The 16,180-nt window shown below is 51.0% G+C and overlaps 1 protein-coding gene across 9 annotated transcripts in view; it reads left to right on the forward strand.

The window, feature by feature from the left end:
* The window catches only part of CUX1 (cut like homeobox 1), a 346,843-nt gene that overhangs the window by 65,339 nt on the left and 265,324 nt on the right, over positions 1 to 16,180 (forward strand). For all 9 annotated transcript variants that reach the window (XM_074328379.2, XM_074328374.2, XM_074328378.2 and 6 more), the window contains exon 2: positions 9,527 to 9,637. In XM_074328379.2, the coding sequence (XP_074184480.2) occupies positions 9,527 to 9,637 (111 nt within the window). The remainder of the gene's footprint in view (positions 1 to 9,526; positions 9,638 to 16,180) is intronic.

The following is a 16,180-nucleotide window of genomic DNA, read 5'->3' on the forward strand; positions in this document are numbered from 1 at the left end:
AAACTCATCATGTACACTAAGTATAGAAGAATGATAAAAGCTGTGGAGTTGAGGGACTATTCCCTGGGCATTTGTTAGCAGGTAAATCACATACATGCCCAGCCGTGGCTTCCTGATCTGTGACATGGGACTATGAAATCTGTGGCTGCTTCTCTCCCAAGTTCATCCTGAGACCCTGGGATGGGGAATGCCAACAGGTCAGATCCCCAGTGTGGGTCCTGCAGGGGAAGGTGGAGGCTGTGGCCTAGGGGAACACAGTGAAAACAGAAGATAAGGGACCCAGCCAGGGGACACCCCCACCCCACCCCCCAATTCAACCCAGGAGCAAGACAATCAAGGAAGAAAGCACTAGCCCAGGCAAATGAGATAGCCAGATAGCGAGGACCAACCCTGATGGCTCGGTGGGGGGCTCATGAGAGAAGGAAAGGTCCTTCGGGCTCCTAGGAGAAGTACAAGGTCAGAGGGGTGAGGCACTCCTGCCATTTGGAGCTGAGTGTGTCTGAAAGGCTGCGGCCGGCAGGCAGAATTTAGTTTTGTTTTGCGATACAGCCAAAGAGAGCAGTAAAGAATGCTACTTAGGAAACAGACATTTTTGTAGCTCAAAACTGGTCAGATATCAGCCATTTCATTTGGTTTAATTAATATGTAAAGTAGAATCGTTGTTGTTAGGGTTAAAAGACATCCCTCTCCCTGCAACAGCCTTGGGCCTGTGCACCTACTGTCAGCGACACAGGTCTCTCTCCGTACATACTCCATTATGCAGCACCAAGACACGTCTCTCACGTCTCCCTGTTTAAACGAGAGTCTGGCAAGTACTATATGTAGTGCAATGCTTGTTGGATACATCTGGCATTTTTGTCTTTGCATAGTGGGTTTTCGATGGGGTGAAAAACAACAAAAAACAAAATCTTGGTTCTCTATTGAAATTTTTACATCCTGAGGAATTCATGAAAAGGCTTGTGTGAAAACTTTGTACTCAGAGCTTTTGTGAGGCCAGTTTGTTTATTTTTATTCCGTTTTTAACTTTCTGAATAGGTAATGCCTTCACTTCATCCAAAATCAAAATTATATTTAAAAATACACACTGAGAAACCTGCCCCCACCTCTGTCCCTTCCCAGCTGCGCTAAGGCCGTGGATAGCAAGTGTATATTGGAGTAAATTGTTTCACTTGAATTTTCTAGATTGGGTGTTAATTTCAAGTCATCTCCCAGAATCAAGAAATACTGAGTACATACTAGCCATATAACACCATTTTAAAAGTTAAAAGACTATGAGAAGATAATCTTTATTTGAGGTAGGGTAGTGAGAGGAAAAACAAAACTAACTTTGTTATTCATGGTACCTGCATTTTATCTTATTTAATCCTCGTAACACATCTACGAGGCACGTATTCCAGGCCCCACTGCAGGTTAGGTAGCTGGGCTGGTCGCAGAGCTGACAGGCGGTCAGCGTCCATATGCATCCCGGTCTCCCTCTCCGTCGCCCAGTAGATCCGCGGCCCGTTCCTGGTTCCGAACATTCTCTCTGCTTTCTCTGGGGTATTGGGGAACAGGACCCACCCTCATGCTGTGAGTCCAGCCTCTGTGCTCTGTGAGACCTGGCCAGGAGGTTGTGTTCCTGTGGTTTGGCTCTAATCTCCAAGATGGGAGAAGATGCCTGGCTATATATACTATACCGATTTCAGCAAGGGCTGAAATGCACGGCGTTTCTGATTAAGCCCCAGATAACTAGAAACTTGAACTATAGGCAGCGCCTTGCTTTTCACACACCCAAGTTTTTGTTCCCTAAGTCAGAGAACCACGGGGAGTGATTACCCAGAGAGCTCACTTATCCACCCAGTTCTGCCTGCATTTACTGCGCGCCTGCTATGTGTGGGCTCCATGCTGGGCACCCCAGGAACCCCACTTTTTCTACCCTGGGAAAAGCACTCCTTCCCTCAGTAATCTCTGCTGGGGTTTCTCGCTAGGGGCGCAGGTAGGAAGTGGACGTGGCCGGGGAAAAGCCTCAACAGCAAATCCATGTCTGCTTTGCTCTTCCCTGTTTTCTTCACGGTGCTATTGGAATGGACTTTCCCTGTCCCTATTTCCCCTTCCCCATTCTTACGGTGGGCTGTGATGCAAGTTACTTCCTAGGCTGCTACCGTGTTTCCCCGAAAATAAGACCTAATTGGACCATCAGCTCTAGTGTGTCTTTTGGAGTAAAGATTAATGTAAGACCTGGTCTTATATTAATCTTTGCTCCAAAGAACGCATTAGAGCTGGTGGTTCGGCTAGGTCTTATTTTCGGGGCAACATGGTCGGAGCGTCAGCAGGGAGGAGCCCCTCTTAGCCATGTAATCGGAATTCTGATCACAATGGCGCCATCCTAGGTTTTGACCCAGGATCCGGAGGGTGCGTGAGAAGAGGGTGTGGGTCTCCTCCAGGTCCACCTGCCCTCCTCAGCCGTTCTTGCCTTCAAGAACGGCTCTTTGTCGGCTGTCCCTCTTCCTCCTCCTCTGTCCCCACAGCCTCCTGAACTGTTCCAGACTGTTCTCTGCCATCCAAGACCTCAGTGCTTAGGCCGGCCTTTTTCTTGCAGCCATCTTTCATACTGGAAGCCTTGCCAGTCTGTGGGGTTCTTAAATGTGTCCCCTCTCTCCTTATATCGGTCCCTCTACCTGGAGTGTATCCCTGCTGGCCGGCAGGCTCTTCTTCATGCTTTTATGTTCATGAAGCTGTTTCTAATTTTCTCCTAAGAAGAAGTAATCCTTCCTCCTTTGAGCCTTCCTTTTAGCATTTTTTTTCCTGGACTTCTGTTATAACACTTAGTTTATTTTGCCTTCCCCCCCCTTTCTCTTTTTAGCTTATTCTTTCTTATCAAATTCTGACTACCGCTTGTGATGCCCTGGGAACGCATGGAGTGCTGAGGGTCCCATAGTGAGCGAAACGCAGGCCGGAGAGGGGCGTTCACCGTGCAGCCTCTCACACACACCGAATTGCCAACTAGGATCGCGGCCAGACCGGTCAGGGAGGGGGCACCACCTTCCAGCCTCTTCCGGGCCGGGTGGAAGGACATGAGGGGGTAGGGGAAGTGATATCTGAGTGGAGAGCTGACAGTTTCATGGAAGAGAGAAAGGAAAGGCTCCAAGCAGAGGGATGGCCTGTGCTGAGGTCCCGAGGAAAAGGAGTGGACCCAGCCCTCTGAGGACACTAGAGGAAGAGCAGCACGCCAGCGGCAGCGCAGGGGCTGGTGGGCCCTCGGTGGTCGCATCTCAAGCCCCTGGGAAGCCCCTGAAGGCTTTTGAGCAGGAATGACAAGCTGAGATTTGGGCCGTGGCATGGCATGTCCCCTTTCCTGCAGGGGGTATGTGTGTATCCGGTCACCTTTATAGTTGTGTGGTAATTAATGCCCATGAGGGAATGAAGGGCGCCTTGATCTTGCATCAAACTGAATTCCTTGTATCTCTCTGTGCATAGTCCTGTGCCTCCTGCCTTTCTGCCCTCAATCAGTGCTGTTTTTCTCCATTCAGTGTGCTTTTCCCTCCTTGCCTTCTGTTGAGATTCTCCTGGGCTGCATGGAGGATGGGAGCTCTTGGTTCAAGGTGGGCTGGGGCGCGTCTCTCCTTCTGCTCCATCTGTTCCATCTTTGCCACTCACCCGCTAGGGTCCCTGTTGGAGGCCCGTCTAATTCTGTGGAAACTATGGCTTCCTGAGTGGAAATGCTCACTGCTGACCCATGTGACTGAATCACATGACAGAATACTGTAGCCACAATTCAGATTTGTTTATTACCTGGTGGTGAATCAGAGACTGTGAGTGGAAAAGGGGTGAGTAAGGGTTAAGGATCTGAAAAAAAAACCCCACCAATAAACCTAAAAAAACACTTGGGAAATATGGGGTCAGACTTGGTTTTCTACGTAAACTCATGTAGTAAGTGAAAATATTAACACTTACTTTGGGGATTCTGCACAGTTCTCCTTTAAATGGAGACCATTGTCAGTCTGCACACCCGTGAACAGAGCAAAACGCACGTCCTGTAGGGCCACCCACGCAGGAGTTCCTCTCTGGGAATGAGGCCGACCGACATAGGTCCTTCTCAGTCCTTCAAAGCCTACATCGTCTCATTACAGGGGGGAAATGAGATTTTAGAATATAAGTTAGGTTTAGGAGTAGTCATTACAATGATGTGCTCAAAATTCATGAAGTACGAAGGGTGGACGGTAGAAGGGCCTCCCAGCACCCAGCGCCCGTCTGTCCCTCCTCCTCCCCAGGACAAGCAGCAGCATCTCTTACTTGTGGAGCTTTCCAGAGGAATCCCGGGTGTGAGCACATTGCACGTGCGTGCAGATCTGTGCACATGCGGTGGATGTCCTGCTCACTGTCTGGGGACATGTCTAGTTGAGCAGTTATTTCCGTGTTGGCCCTAGCCTGCCTCTCAGCAGCCCCTGTCACCACTGTCGTTCCTAAGCCAGGCTGGCCTCTGCTTCCCATGTGGCACTTTCTTGTCATGTGCCCCCCACCCATACTCCGGGGGTACCTGACCAGGCTCCTGGTTCCGCTGAGTGCTCATTCTGGGTCTCTGACAGCCCCTACCCACAGCTTGTGCCAGGTACTTGGGGAGCCCGGATGAGGAGGAGGGTGGAGGATGCCCACAGGCCCCAGCTGGGATGGGCATTTTTCACAAAAACCCGGGGACTTTTCTTGCTGGCACTGTGCTCTCCCGTTTCTACCTCCTGCTTCTGTTTTCATTCCACTGGCCGGGTCCCTTCTGTCTTGTGGCTCTCCCACGCCTGCCTCGTTTCCTCGGCTGGACTGTGGGCACCTAGAGGCCAGTTCAGGGTCAGCTTCTGATTCGTCTGTGCACCCCTGGCGCCCCTGGCCTAGTGGAGGCTACGGGGGCGGAATGAATTGAGGCCTGCGGTCAAGTGCATGGCTCTGATAAGTACAGAAAGATTCACCTTGATGGAGCAACTTGACATGCATTACCTTAATTATTTCCAGAGAGGGGATGTTATTTGACCAAAACCACATAGGTCACAGCAGGATTCCAAGCCAGGGCTCTCTGGGGTCGCTGTCTGAGGGTCTTGAGATGGTCTGTGTGGGGGGCCGGCAGGGGGTGACAGAAGGAGGCTGGTGGCTGGTCTTGGGCCCTTCACCCCTTTCTAGCCAGAGCAGCTTCCATTTGTCCAAATGATTCTGTTGCTGGAAATGCAACAAAATGCCCTGAGAACTACCAGGTGTGGCAGGTATTTTTCATGCAAAGCCATTATAAATTCGCATGTGGGACTTGCTGTTTGATTAGTTTAGCAGAGAGGCTCTAAAGGAAACACCCCAGGAGCGAACCCTTTGGATTAAAGTTAGTGACAATAACATGACAACACGCGACTCGCAGGGCTGATGCAGTCAGCCCAGGGGTGCTGGGGGTGGGGTCTCCGCAGGCCTGGCCTGGAGCCGAGGAAGAAGCGTCTCACAAAAGTGGCACTGTGGGTACCCACCCTCTATCCCGTTTAAAACAAACACACGGCCGACATACACACTTTAAAGGCAAGTGATTCCAAACGGGTCATTGACATTATTAAAAGATTTGTTTTATTTGGGAAAGGTTTTTTCCCCAGTTTCTTTTAAATAGGCAGCTATGTGGTTGCTGTTTATTTTTTGTGTTTAATAAATCTTTAGTGTTTGGCTGACAGGCTGGGTTTAGGCGGAGAGAGGCTTAACATGTTAGGAGTTTTGAGGACCTGTCAGAAATGGAGCAAAAGCACCCAGGAGTGACAATCCACAGGAAAACAGGACTGCAGCCACCCACAGCTCTTCAGCCATTCCCGTTTCACAGAGCGAGGGGTCCTGTGTGTGCAGAGCTCTTGGTTCCAAGCCAGAGAAGTCTTTCCCTGGACCTCGTCGTGCCATTGGTCATCCCATGGTCACTTTGAAAAGACAACTTGCAGTTTCTGTATCCAGGTGCCATCCTTGCCAGACGCTTTCTCAGTACTTTCTCCAGCTCTTTCAGCCCCGGTGGATGTGCCTCTGTTCAGAGCCCCACGGTTCACTCCCAGCCCTGCCTCCTTCCCGTCACCTCGGATCTGGGGCCCTCGGGTGTTTCCAGCAGAAGAGTTCTAGATAGTTCTGAGGGGACACCCTCCTCTGCCCTTCCCCAGGAAAGTCAGGCTTGACTGAGGGGTGTTTTCTGTGACTGGCCCCCTCCTCCGCGTTTGTAGGCCCTAAGCCCGGCCAGTGCACAACGCGCTGGGCAAGAAACAGCTGTTGTTTTGACAAAGGATGCACTTGCCTCATTTTTGGTAGCACCAGAGTAAGTCACGAGGTCATCGTCTATTCTCGGCCTCTGCCCTGGGCAGGTAGACATGCAGGCAGTACATGGGGTGTGTTATGTCAAATATGTTTCTATTATTCTGTGTGTATGTACTTTTTCACATTAGCAGGATTTAAAAAATTAATGTATTTGCAGTTTTTCCAATTGGGTAATATGTGCACATGGCAAAAGTAGCTCAAAGATACATACTGAAGAGCAGGTTGCCGCCTGGGCGCCTCCTCAGAGCCAAGCACAGTTAGAAGTGTCTTCGGTATCTTTCTAGAGATGATCGAAGCTTCTGCCAGCGTATGTGTAGAGACCATCTTGAACAGTGCTAGCATTGTTTTGCACTTTGCTGTCTTTGCTTAAATATATCTTGAAGCTCATTCCGTCTCATAGAGTGCACGTAGCACGAGGTATTTTCTAACCACTGCAGAATAATCCTCGAGTGGATATGCCAGTGTGCTGTTACTGGACATTTAGATTGCTTCCTGGTTTTGATTTTTTCTCTCTTTGCGAGTTTCTAATGCCGAGATGTGGGGCCTCTCTGCATTCCTTTTTACATGTGACCAGAGACTCAGAGGCTGAGGGGTCTGTACTTTAGGCCCCCACCATCACCTCCCTACACACATTAAATTCCCTTGTTAATGTGTCATTATATTTGACACTTTGAGTGTAGGCAGGCTGGGTAGATAATAAAACAGTATTTGGCTTATGTTTAATAGCTGTCTCCTCCCTTTGCGTTGTCCCTACAGTCTGAGAAAGTCTTGGTGCCCTTTAGAAGGATTCAGTGGTGTTATTTAAGTGAGGGATTCGGTCAAAGATTGTGAGGCTTAAATCTGACCATCCAAACCTGGGGCAGTGGCAGCTGCCCCCCAGATCTGTGGACGCAGTCTCTCCTCACTGTGTCAACCTGTTTCCGCGGTGGCGGGTAGGATTACGGTATTAAATTTGGAGACTCCCATTGGTTTCTCATGTGGACCTACATATGTCCGCACGCGTGCGGAAGGGAGAGTGGCAGGTCCCTGGGGGCTCCCCAGCTGACAGCAGCAGGTCGCCTAAGGCATGCTGGCCCGCGGCCCTGTGACAAAGTTGGATTTGCCTTCCTGTCCCAGCCTCAGCCCTCAGTTGCGTTCTCTAACGGATCTACCTGGGGAGCTTGGGGGGAACTTCAGGGATCAGAGGGTCCCACAGACCATGTGCTCTTCAACATTTTTTATAGTGCCCCCCTCCCCCCCGCTCCCACACGCACACACTACTCCTGAGCTCTTCCTACTGGGGAACCCAGCAACCTGCACCTGGTGACAGAAATCACCAGACACTGCTGATTACAACCCCCGCCCCCACTGCTCCCTATTCCCCCCCACCCCCACCCCCACCCCGGCCCTGGACGTAGTCAGTGCTCTTTGTTTTTCTGTAAGTTTTCTGCATCTATGTGTGATTGGGACAAAACATCAACTTGACTTTTTTTGTTGTTTTGGTCATATTTCAATACTGGCTTCTTTCCCCCTTCTTGAAGTCTCCTTCTATAATTTCTGCTGCTGCTGCTTAAATATAGATGTGTAAGCCCTCCTCCTTACCAGATTGTTTATATTTCTGAGAAGCCTTCTGCTTATCTGCGATTGCTCTCTCTTCTCTATCTCCATCCCCACGTTGCCACATTGGTTTCGGTTGCTCTTTTTTTCCTGCCTTCCCTTGACTGGGATGTGTTTCAAATGTGGTCTATCAAAATGTGCAGTGTTTCCCTCTTTTCTGCAGTAGATTTGACATCTGTTCTTGAATTCTAGCCCACGTTATTCTTTTGGACTTGTTTGCCCAAGATTTGCTGTAATGCCAGAAACACTAAAGGGGAGAGTTTGGTGTGGTGGTAGCCCCCCCGCACGCCCTCCCCCCCAAAACTGTCTACGATTTCCAAGTCGAGCAAACGCTGGATGTTTGTTCCAGCACTCTGTCATCTTGTCTGGCAGTGGCCCACCCCATGGTGGCACGAATGAAGTGTTGTTCACCAGCAGGGCTCACAGACTACTTCAGTATTTCACCAAAAAGGAAAGCAGGTGGAACTTCATGAGGCGGGTGGAGGGTGGGTGGAGAAGCTCTCACTTGCTTCCTGCATGTCTGTGGATGAATTTCCATTTTGATTTTCCTCACCTTTCAGCCTTTGACTGGGTCCTTGCTGTGCCGCGCCTCCAGGGAGATGGTCTGCAGGCCCTTTAATCCTAAGCAGAAGGTGCTAGTGTGTGTCGTTAGTAACTGAAGATACTCAGCACGAGAACCAGCCTTTTGGTGGCTACGGGAACGTGTCCTTGCATTCCTGCTGTCAGCCTGGGACACCATTCTGGGTCCATCTGCTGTAGGCTTGTTTGAAAAGATCCTCTTGGCAGCTCCTCCCAGAATTTGCGTGATCAGGGCCCAGGTTAGGTTCTGTGGTGCTTTGAGCATCCGTTTGTCATGTATAGCGGCGCCGAGAGCCCTTAGCCCCTGATAGTTCCTTTTACAGGGGACCCACTCCTGGTGGTTCTCAGAATTCCAATGCAAGTAATACAGTTTGAGGATAACTGCTGTGTGCAGGTGCCTCATTTCTGAGGTTTGCAAGATACTGGAAATCACTGTTCTTGGAATTTGCCTTTTAAAGGTCCCTCTTAAAAACAAGGAACAGGTTAAGTTTAATGGTTCCGGACATGATGTCCAGCCCATAGTAAGCCGCACAATAAATGTTTGTTGTATGAATGCAAATGAAGTATCATTACAAAAGATTCCAAGCCCTCACTGTTGAAGGACAGCCAAAGAGAACGCCCCGATGAGGAGGGGAGAGCGAAGCAGAAGGACAGAACGTAGGGACTTGACAAGACACTTGTAAGAACAGAAGTGAGCAACTCCAGGGAGCGATGGCATTTGGGCATTGGCCTGACTCTGGTTTCAGCAAAGAAAAATGTATCTGCATGTTTTGTTCCAGAAACAGTCATTTGTGGGGTGGCGTCGATACACTCCTGAAAGCTGAGTGTGCGCGTCCTGTTTTTTCAAACCAGCTCCTGCGACTGGCTGGAAACCACGCAATTGTGTCCATTTCCCGATTGGCAGCCCCCCCTTCTTTCCCCCCACCCCCCGTACCTCCTGTGCCCATGACTGGGTAGTGCCGGGAACATAGGGCTCTCCCCAGTGTTCTGGTCAGATGCGGATGTGATCTCCTCTGGTACAAAGTGCAGTTACAATCTTGTCTCCTCGTTTTGTTTCTCTCGACAGAGGGAACTCGATGCCACCGCAACAGTATTGGCGAATCGGCAAGATGAAAGCGAGCAGTCTCGAAAGCGGCTCATCGAACAGAGCCGAGAGTTCAAGAAGAACACTCCAGAGGTGAGACAGTGTCCGTTTGGATCCCTTTGAAGGGTTCTCAGTCTCTTGGTACATATTCAGAAGACGTGTTGTAAGCATTTCATTTCTATCAGACAATCTGCTGCTGTCTTTTGACTGTCCTCAGCCCCGTGCCAGCAGACTGCGTGCCCCCATGCGGGCTGGGGAACGCGGGCATTGGTAGGTTGTCTGAGCAGATTAAAGCACAAGCTCGTGCCAGATGCAAACACTGAACAAGCTGGGTGTGCAAGAGCATGTGGCCAGGGGTGTGGCCAGGTCAGACCCTCGAGCCCGTCCCGGCCTCTGGCCCCTGTGCTCCATTTCCGTGCCACCCGAGTCCACGAAGGGTCACTGAGTACGAGGACAAGGCAGGTGGAAGGGCCTCAGAGGGCCCCCTTCGCAGGTGTGAGACCGGCAGGGTGTCTGAGGGCTGCACGCGTGTGAGGGTGCAACATGCCGATATTTCTTGTAAATCAGGCATTTAGTCTGCGAGGGCCTTTTAAATGCCTCTGATTCCTAAAATATGCTTTAAAGGGCACTGAAAATTTGTTCCTTATGTGCTTCTATTTTTTTCTTTTAAGTGTGTGTTCGGAGGACAGTGTTTGGAGTGGTTGGGGCAGCATTTTCCTAGTCTGCTTTCTAGGTCCCTTGTTCCCTCGGTCCCTATCATGGGTTTCATAAGAAATAAAAAGAAAGGAGAGTTTTACAGACAGTTGCACAGATGTGGGACTTGCTTTTCAAGCAGCTTCTGCCAGTTTGGCCCACAATGGTTTTTGGGCTGTGGGCTCTCCCAGCCTCCTGCCGCCTCCACTCAGGGGTGGGTGGACTGCGGCTTTGCCCCTGGTCCCCCGGCCCCCAATTCTTCCATGGAGGAAGAAGGAACAGGCCTGGAAGAAAAGCCACTTCCTGGGTGGGATGCCTCTAACTTTTATAATATACCTCATTTACAATATATAGGACTTTTGCAAAATGATGTGTGAATTGAATTTTTAAAAGTGGACTTATTTTAAGTGTTCCAATGGAGCCTGCTATTAAGGGAGTGCTATTGTGAATCATTTTGGGAAACAAATAATTAAACCTCTATTTTCAGAATAAATATGTTGGGAGAGAATATGATAGCCCTGTGGAAAGAAAGAGGGCTCTAGGGGCAGACCTACCTAAAGGTTTTAAATTTGAGACCCACTACTTACCCTCCCAACCCCACCCTCCCCTGCCCTCACGCCTGGATCTGCCCTGTTTTATCAGTCAGAAAATGCAGATCAGAGTAATTCGAGCCTGGGGATTGCTGCTCTCTGTGTGGCTTTGTAAGGAAGCTCTGTTCTCCATGTTTCAGCTTGTCCTGAGTCAAGAAAGCAGCTAAGGACAGGACTTCCTTCCTCTGTTGCTTTCCTCCTCTCAGGAGGGTCTCGCGGCGGGATTTCCCAAGCACCCATCCCTTACTCTGTTTCCCCCAGCCGACCTTCATCATGTCTGTCTCTCGAGCCAATCTCAGCCCTGTTCCAATAACTAGCTGTCATCCTCCGTCCTGTGTTCTTGCTGTCCGTCCCTCTTTTGGTGACCATATGTCCAGGGGGACCCATAGAAAATCTGAAAAAGAAGGTTAAGGTCATCCTTCTACAGCAACAGACAACAATAAGTAAACAAAATCTGTCATGCGATGGGTACTGGGAAGAAGACAGAGCAGAGAACTGGGCTCCTGGATGTGCCTTGGCGTCCCGGACTCCTTGGCAGCTGCTAAAGGCAGTTCCCACCGCCGAGGAGCTTGTGCCTTCTGGTCTCCTCAGGCCCAGCGCTCGGAGGATAAATGTTAATTGGGCTGAACTGGGCCCCATCCCTCCACTGATATCTAAACAGGCCTCGTTCTGCAGGTACTGGGGACCAGCTCACACGTCTTGTGTTGACTCCCATGTCAGTTACTTGAAGAAACCCCATCTTAAACGGCTGCACTTTATCTCCTAATCTCAATAAATAGAAGAGTCTGGGGGAGGAAGCAGCCTGGTTATTAAATGCCGTTTGGCGCATTGCTTTTCAGGGCACATTGTCAGACATTGTCTTCTGTGGAGAAGGGGGCCCAGATCCCCACCTGGGAGGGGATGGAAGCTGCCACCCTGCTTGCTCCTGGCCTCTGCCCGCTGGTCAAGGCTGGTGCCCACTCGGGTTGCTTCCACTGCAGTAGGGAGGGTTTTGCCGCAGCACGCATCTCTAGGAAGTGTGGAAGGGTGAAGCTGCTTTCAGGCTTCTGCCCTGCTCTTCCCCTTGCATTTTCCTATCCCAGGCCCATCCTGGAAATCTGTGTGGGGTCCCTGTGGAACCCTGAGGCAAGAAATAGCAGAAAAGAGGTTCACTTACGCCACCAACCAGAATCTTCTGTTTGAAAATGTAAAGCCACTTAAGGCCAGAGTGGAGGTGGGGGTGGGTAGCTGCAGCTGGGGTCCTCTGGGGTACACAGAGGGAGGGGGTACGTGGGGAGCTGTCTGGTAGGACATGTGGGGACTCTGGCGAGTGCAGGGCCTGGGATCCAGAGGGGATAGTGGATTGTCATTTTGTTTGGGGTTTCAGACCAGAGGGACCCGACCCCTCTCTGACATCAGTCACCTCTCCTGACAATACCGCTGGACAGATTATTAAACAAGGGAGGAAATAGATTACCACTTACTGTAGAGGGAACATTCTAGAAATTGGACATGTAAAAATGAAGGTTATTTAGAGCTTTGTTCTCAGGGGTGAAAACAAAATTGGCTTCCTGGTTGGTGGGAAAGGCATCCCTTCCTGTGGACACAGACTGGGATCCTAACCGCTCACGTGCTTGGCCAAGTGAGGACGAGGGTCTTGTTCTGGGGGCCACCGAGGCACAGCCAGGGCCAGTGGGGTCATACCAAGTGCGCTGATTCTCAGTGAACGCGCTGGTGTCCCTCTTTGTTCTGGGAAGATGTCCTCCCTGTGTCTATTGAGTATCTAGGAAGTCTTACATGCAGCATTAGGCATTAAGGGGACGGCAGAGGTAAGTAAGGTTTTCTCTCAACATATTTCCTGAGACCAGCTCTGCTCAGTGGCACCTGGGAAACCTCAAGTCCAGAGGGACAGGTGGGCTCTGGCGGGAGGACCCCAGGAAGGCCAGCGGAGTCCAACGGGCTGGGTCATCCCACACAGGGCCAGCCACAGGAGCACAGGAGGCAGGCACCACTGTGGCCAGAGCCTTGAATATCTTTGCTTAGAATGAATTTTTTTAAGCTTCAGTTTTCTGTCATTAGATTAATGCATTCCTAGTCAGTGGATAGCATTGCGTATGTCTTTTCAACCTCAAAATTGTAGTTAATTTGAAGGAGATTGCAATGACTGCAAATAAAGTTTTATGCATTTCTTTGATTAAGAAAATGAGTCAAAGAAAAACATTTTTTAATTTTAATGTTGTAACTAAACATTCATTCCCTATTGAATTAATAATTGGTCGTGGAATGTAAAAGACGGGGGCTATTTCTCGGCTGTGTCACTTCCCTTATTGTTGTAGGTGACTTACTGGGCTGTTGCCATCGGGCAAATTACTTACCATCCCAAAGTCTCAGTTTCATCCTCTGTAAAAAGTGTGACGCCAGGGCTCCGCTCACAGGACTGCTGTGTGTGCCGTGGTGTGTGTGGGGGGGCCCTGCAGAGGCCTAGAGCCCAGTAGGTGCTTGATATTCATATTCACTTGGAGCATGTCCCGCAGAACATGTGAAATGCAGCTAATTTCTGCTCCTGAAAGCTAACCCAGGGAACTTTAAAACAACACGACAAATACAGGTCGTTTCAACCTAAAGTGTTCCCAAAATTGGTTTGTAGTGTTTGTCATTTTACAGATACCTTTTGAACACCTGCCATGTGTCAGATGGTTTGGCCTTGGGGGTAAAATCCTAATCCTGTTCTTTAAAAGTTTCCTACCTTTTTGCCATGAAGTAGTGCCTCCTGCCATGGCGTGTTAAGCGCTAGGATCCTGCAACGGGAATCTTCTGAATGCAGAGTTTGCTCCAGACACACTCGCGTATTCAGGGCGGTGAGGTCCCGAGCCGCATAGACCTGTCACTCTTACTGCTTTTGGAACCTTAGTTCTCAACCTTTGCAATACAGTGAATGTTAGAGGCCCTCTGCCCTGAGAAACGCAGGCGTCTGCATGCAGTTCTGGACTCTGGAACTCATCCGGGCACCTGGCTTAGGCACGTGTCTGGCTCACACCGGCGGTCTCAGCAATGCCACTCCGGGAGCCTTCCTCTTCCTCCTGGTGTGCCCAGGGTAGGGGGATGGAAGGGTGGGCAGGGGCTGCGTGAGACACGAGCACACAGGCACTGACCTCTGGGCAGAGGCCACTGTGCTCCGGCCTGTGGGCTGGGCACGGGGGTGTGGGGACGGGTGGCTGAGCTGGGCCACCCCGAGTGTGATGAGGGCCCCGCAGGCTGGCAGCAGGCTCAGGCACCTCTGCGCTGGGCAGGCAACACTTGCCTCCTGCCTGAGAGGCTGGTGAAGGGCAAGGCCAGGCAGGCAGCCAGGTGTGCAGGGGAGGGGGCAGCAGTCGCTTTCCTAAGGCCTCGTAGCGTTAGAGCTGTGTGCAGTGCAGGCCCAAACCCTTGCCTTCTGCTTTCTGTTGCTTTGATCCGAGATCTGAGGCACGGGCGGGCCAGGATTACCTTCGATGCCCCAAATGGCATCTGTATTGATAAAGCCGACTGCAGATTGGATCACCAGGGCCGTGGAGGCATCCAGGAGCTGCCCAGGCCTCCCCACCCTCACCAGCAGTGCCAGGCCAACTCCCCACTCCTGGAAATAGTTATTCCCCGCCGGGGACCTCAAAGGGACACCTGGGGTTTCGTGATTCTGCCTAGGAATTACTATTCCCTTGCTTTTTCATTCTGTTACGTTTTAGATTTGCTCCTCGGACCAAAGGTTGACGTGAGGTTCTCACAGCTGCTGCTCAGCCAAGCTGGGACTTCAACCCAGGCAGTCAGTGCTCTTAATTGTGGGGCTGGGCTGCCTCCCTGGCAGGCCAAGCACCTGGAGCAGTCGCAGATGCGGCTTAGGGCAGTGCAGGCCGTGAGGGGAGGTCACAGGGTGTTTGCAGGGGTCCGTGTCAGCTCCCAGCCTGTGTTTGAATGTGCTGCTCGACTAGCGGAAGAAAGGTCTTCCCTGTTGGACTTACTTCCAGAAGGAGCACAGGAATGGTTTTTGTTTTGCTCCAGTTCTCTTCAGTAAGGGAAGAACCATCCTTTATTGGGGGGCATGAGAGGAGGAGAACCACAGACCCGAGATGCAGTGATTTTTATCACAAACCCTCCCTCAGCGTTCGTTTTTGTCCTTTCAGTGCGTCCAGCTCCTACCCTGGAATATGTCTTAGGTGTCTGTCTGTCTGACTTTGCGAGGTTCATTTATGTTTCCTGTGGAAGGGACCACATCTCTTCTGGGAGGTTGAAAACTGAGCTGCAGTCTGGAGCAATCGTTGGTCATTTTTTCCCCTGATAGATTTTTGCCTAAACATGTCTTGCTCTGGGGTATTAACCCCTCTGACACCTGGTCCACGGGGCTCACAGCCCGAGTCTGTGTTTTCTACGTCAGTCCTGCCCACATGCTTGCGGCTTCTTTCCACGTCCCCATCTCTTGCCTTTGTCGTCATCAGCAGAGCTCACCCCAGCCCTGACCGTTTGGGCCACAGCTCCCTGGGGTCAGCACCGGGACTGAGTGCCCCTTCCTCGTTTACTGTCCCCACCTGGGAAGGTGGCTCTGGGCCTGATGCCAGCTGCAGCCTCCCAGCCCCGCCTCCTGGATTGGCACGCCGACTCCGTGACAGGGAATGTTCTTTTTACTGCTGACATAACTGCCTGTTCACTGGCGTTCATTTCCTGAGTGCCGGAATCTTAATTTGCCCTTTCTGTCTCAGGCTAGAGTGTTTTTCTGAGTTTTACGTTCTTGGGAAACTGTTGTAAAAAATCAGGAGTCGCCTTGAGATATGACTTGGAAAGAAATCCTGCGCCATCATTGAAATGAACTAGATTTGTGGGTTCCTTCTGGACTCCAGCAGGGTGGGGGTGGGGGTGGGGTGGGGGTGGGGGTCGTCTTTAGCAAAAGCCACAGTCACCGTTGTGCTGATCAGGGTGGACCATTTCTGAGGAAGAGGGAGTCATGTGCCCCGACACTGTCTCCTTCACCTGGACGTCACCTACTCCCTTTTTGCCCAGGGGAACAGGACAAAGGATGGGAAGACGCTGCAAAGTTCTGGGCTCCTTCTCCACCCCCTGTGAGAAGAGGAGTCAGCAGGCTGGGGGAGTCAGGGGGAGGTAATATATAGTTGTGGCCCAGGACCAAATGCATTTAGTCACTGCCTCTCCAGCCTTTATATAGACACGGCAGGGAGTGACTCAGCCTGGAAAAAGAGAGTCACTTAAAAATAAAGTCGCGACTCAAATGGACACGTCCTGCACAGGCGGCCCTGAGACGGTGTGGCTGGGCTTCAGCTAGAAGCCTGGGGGTGTCTTTGCCCTGCAGGGCCCTGCTGGGGTCCCAGGCCAGTCAGGTAGCCAAGGT

The sequence above is a fragment of the Rhinolophus sinicus genome, chromosome 3 (genome assembly GCF_057876585.1).
Source record: "Rhinolophus sinicus isolate RSI-liver-muscle chromosome 3, RSI-T2T, whole genome shotgun sequence".
NCBI lineage: Eukaryota > Metazoa > Chordata > Mammalia > Chiroptera > Rhinolophidae > Rhinolophus > Rhinolophus sinicus.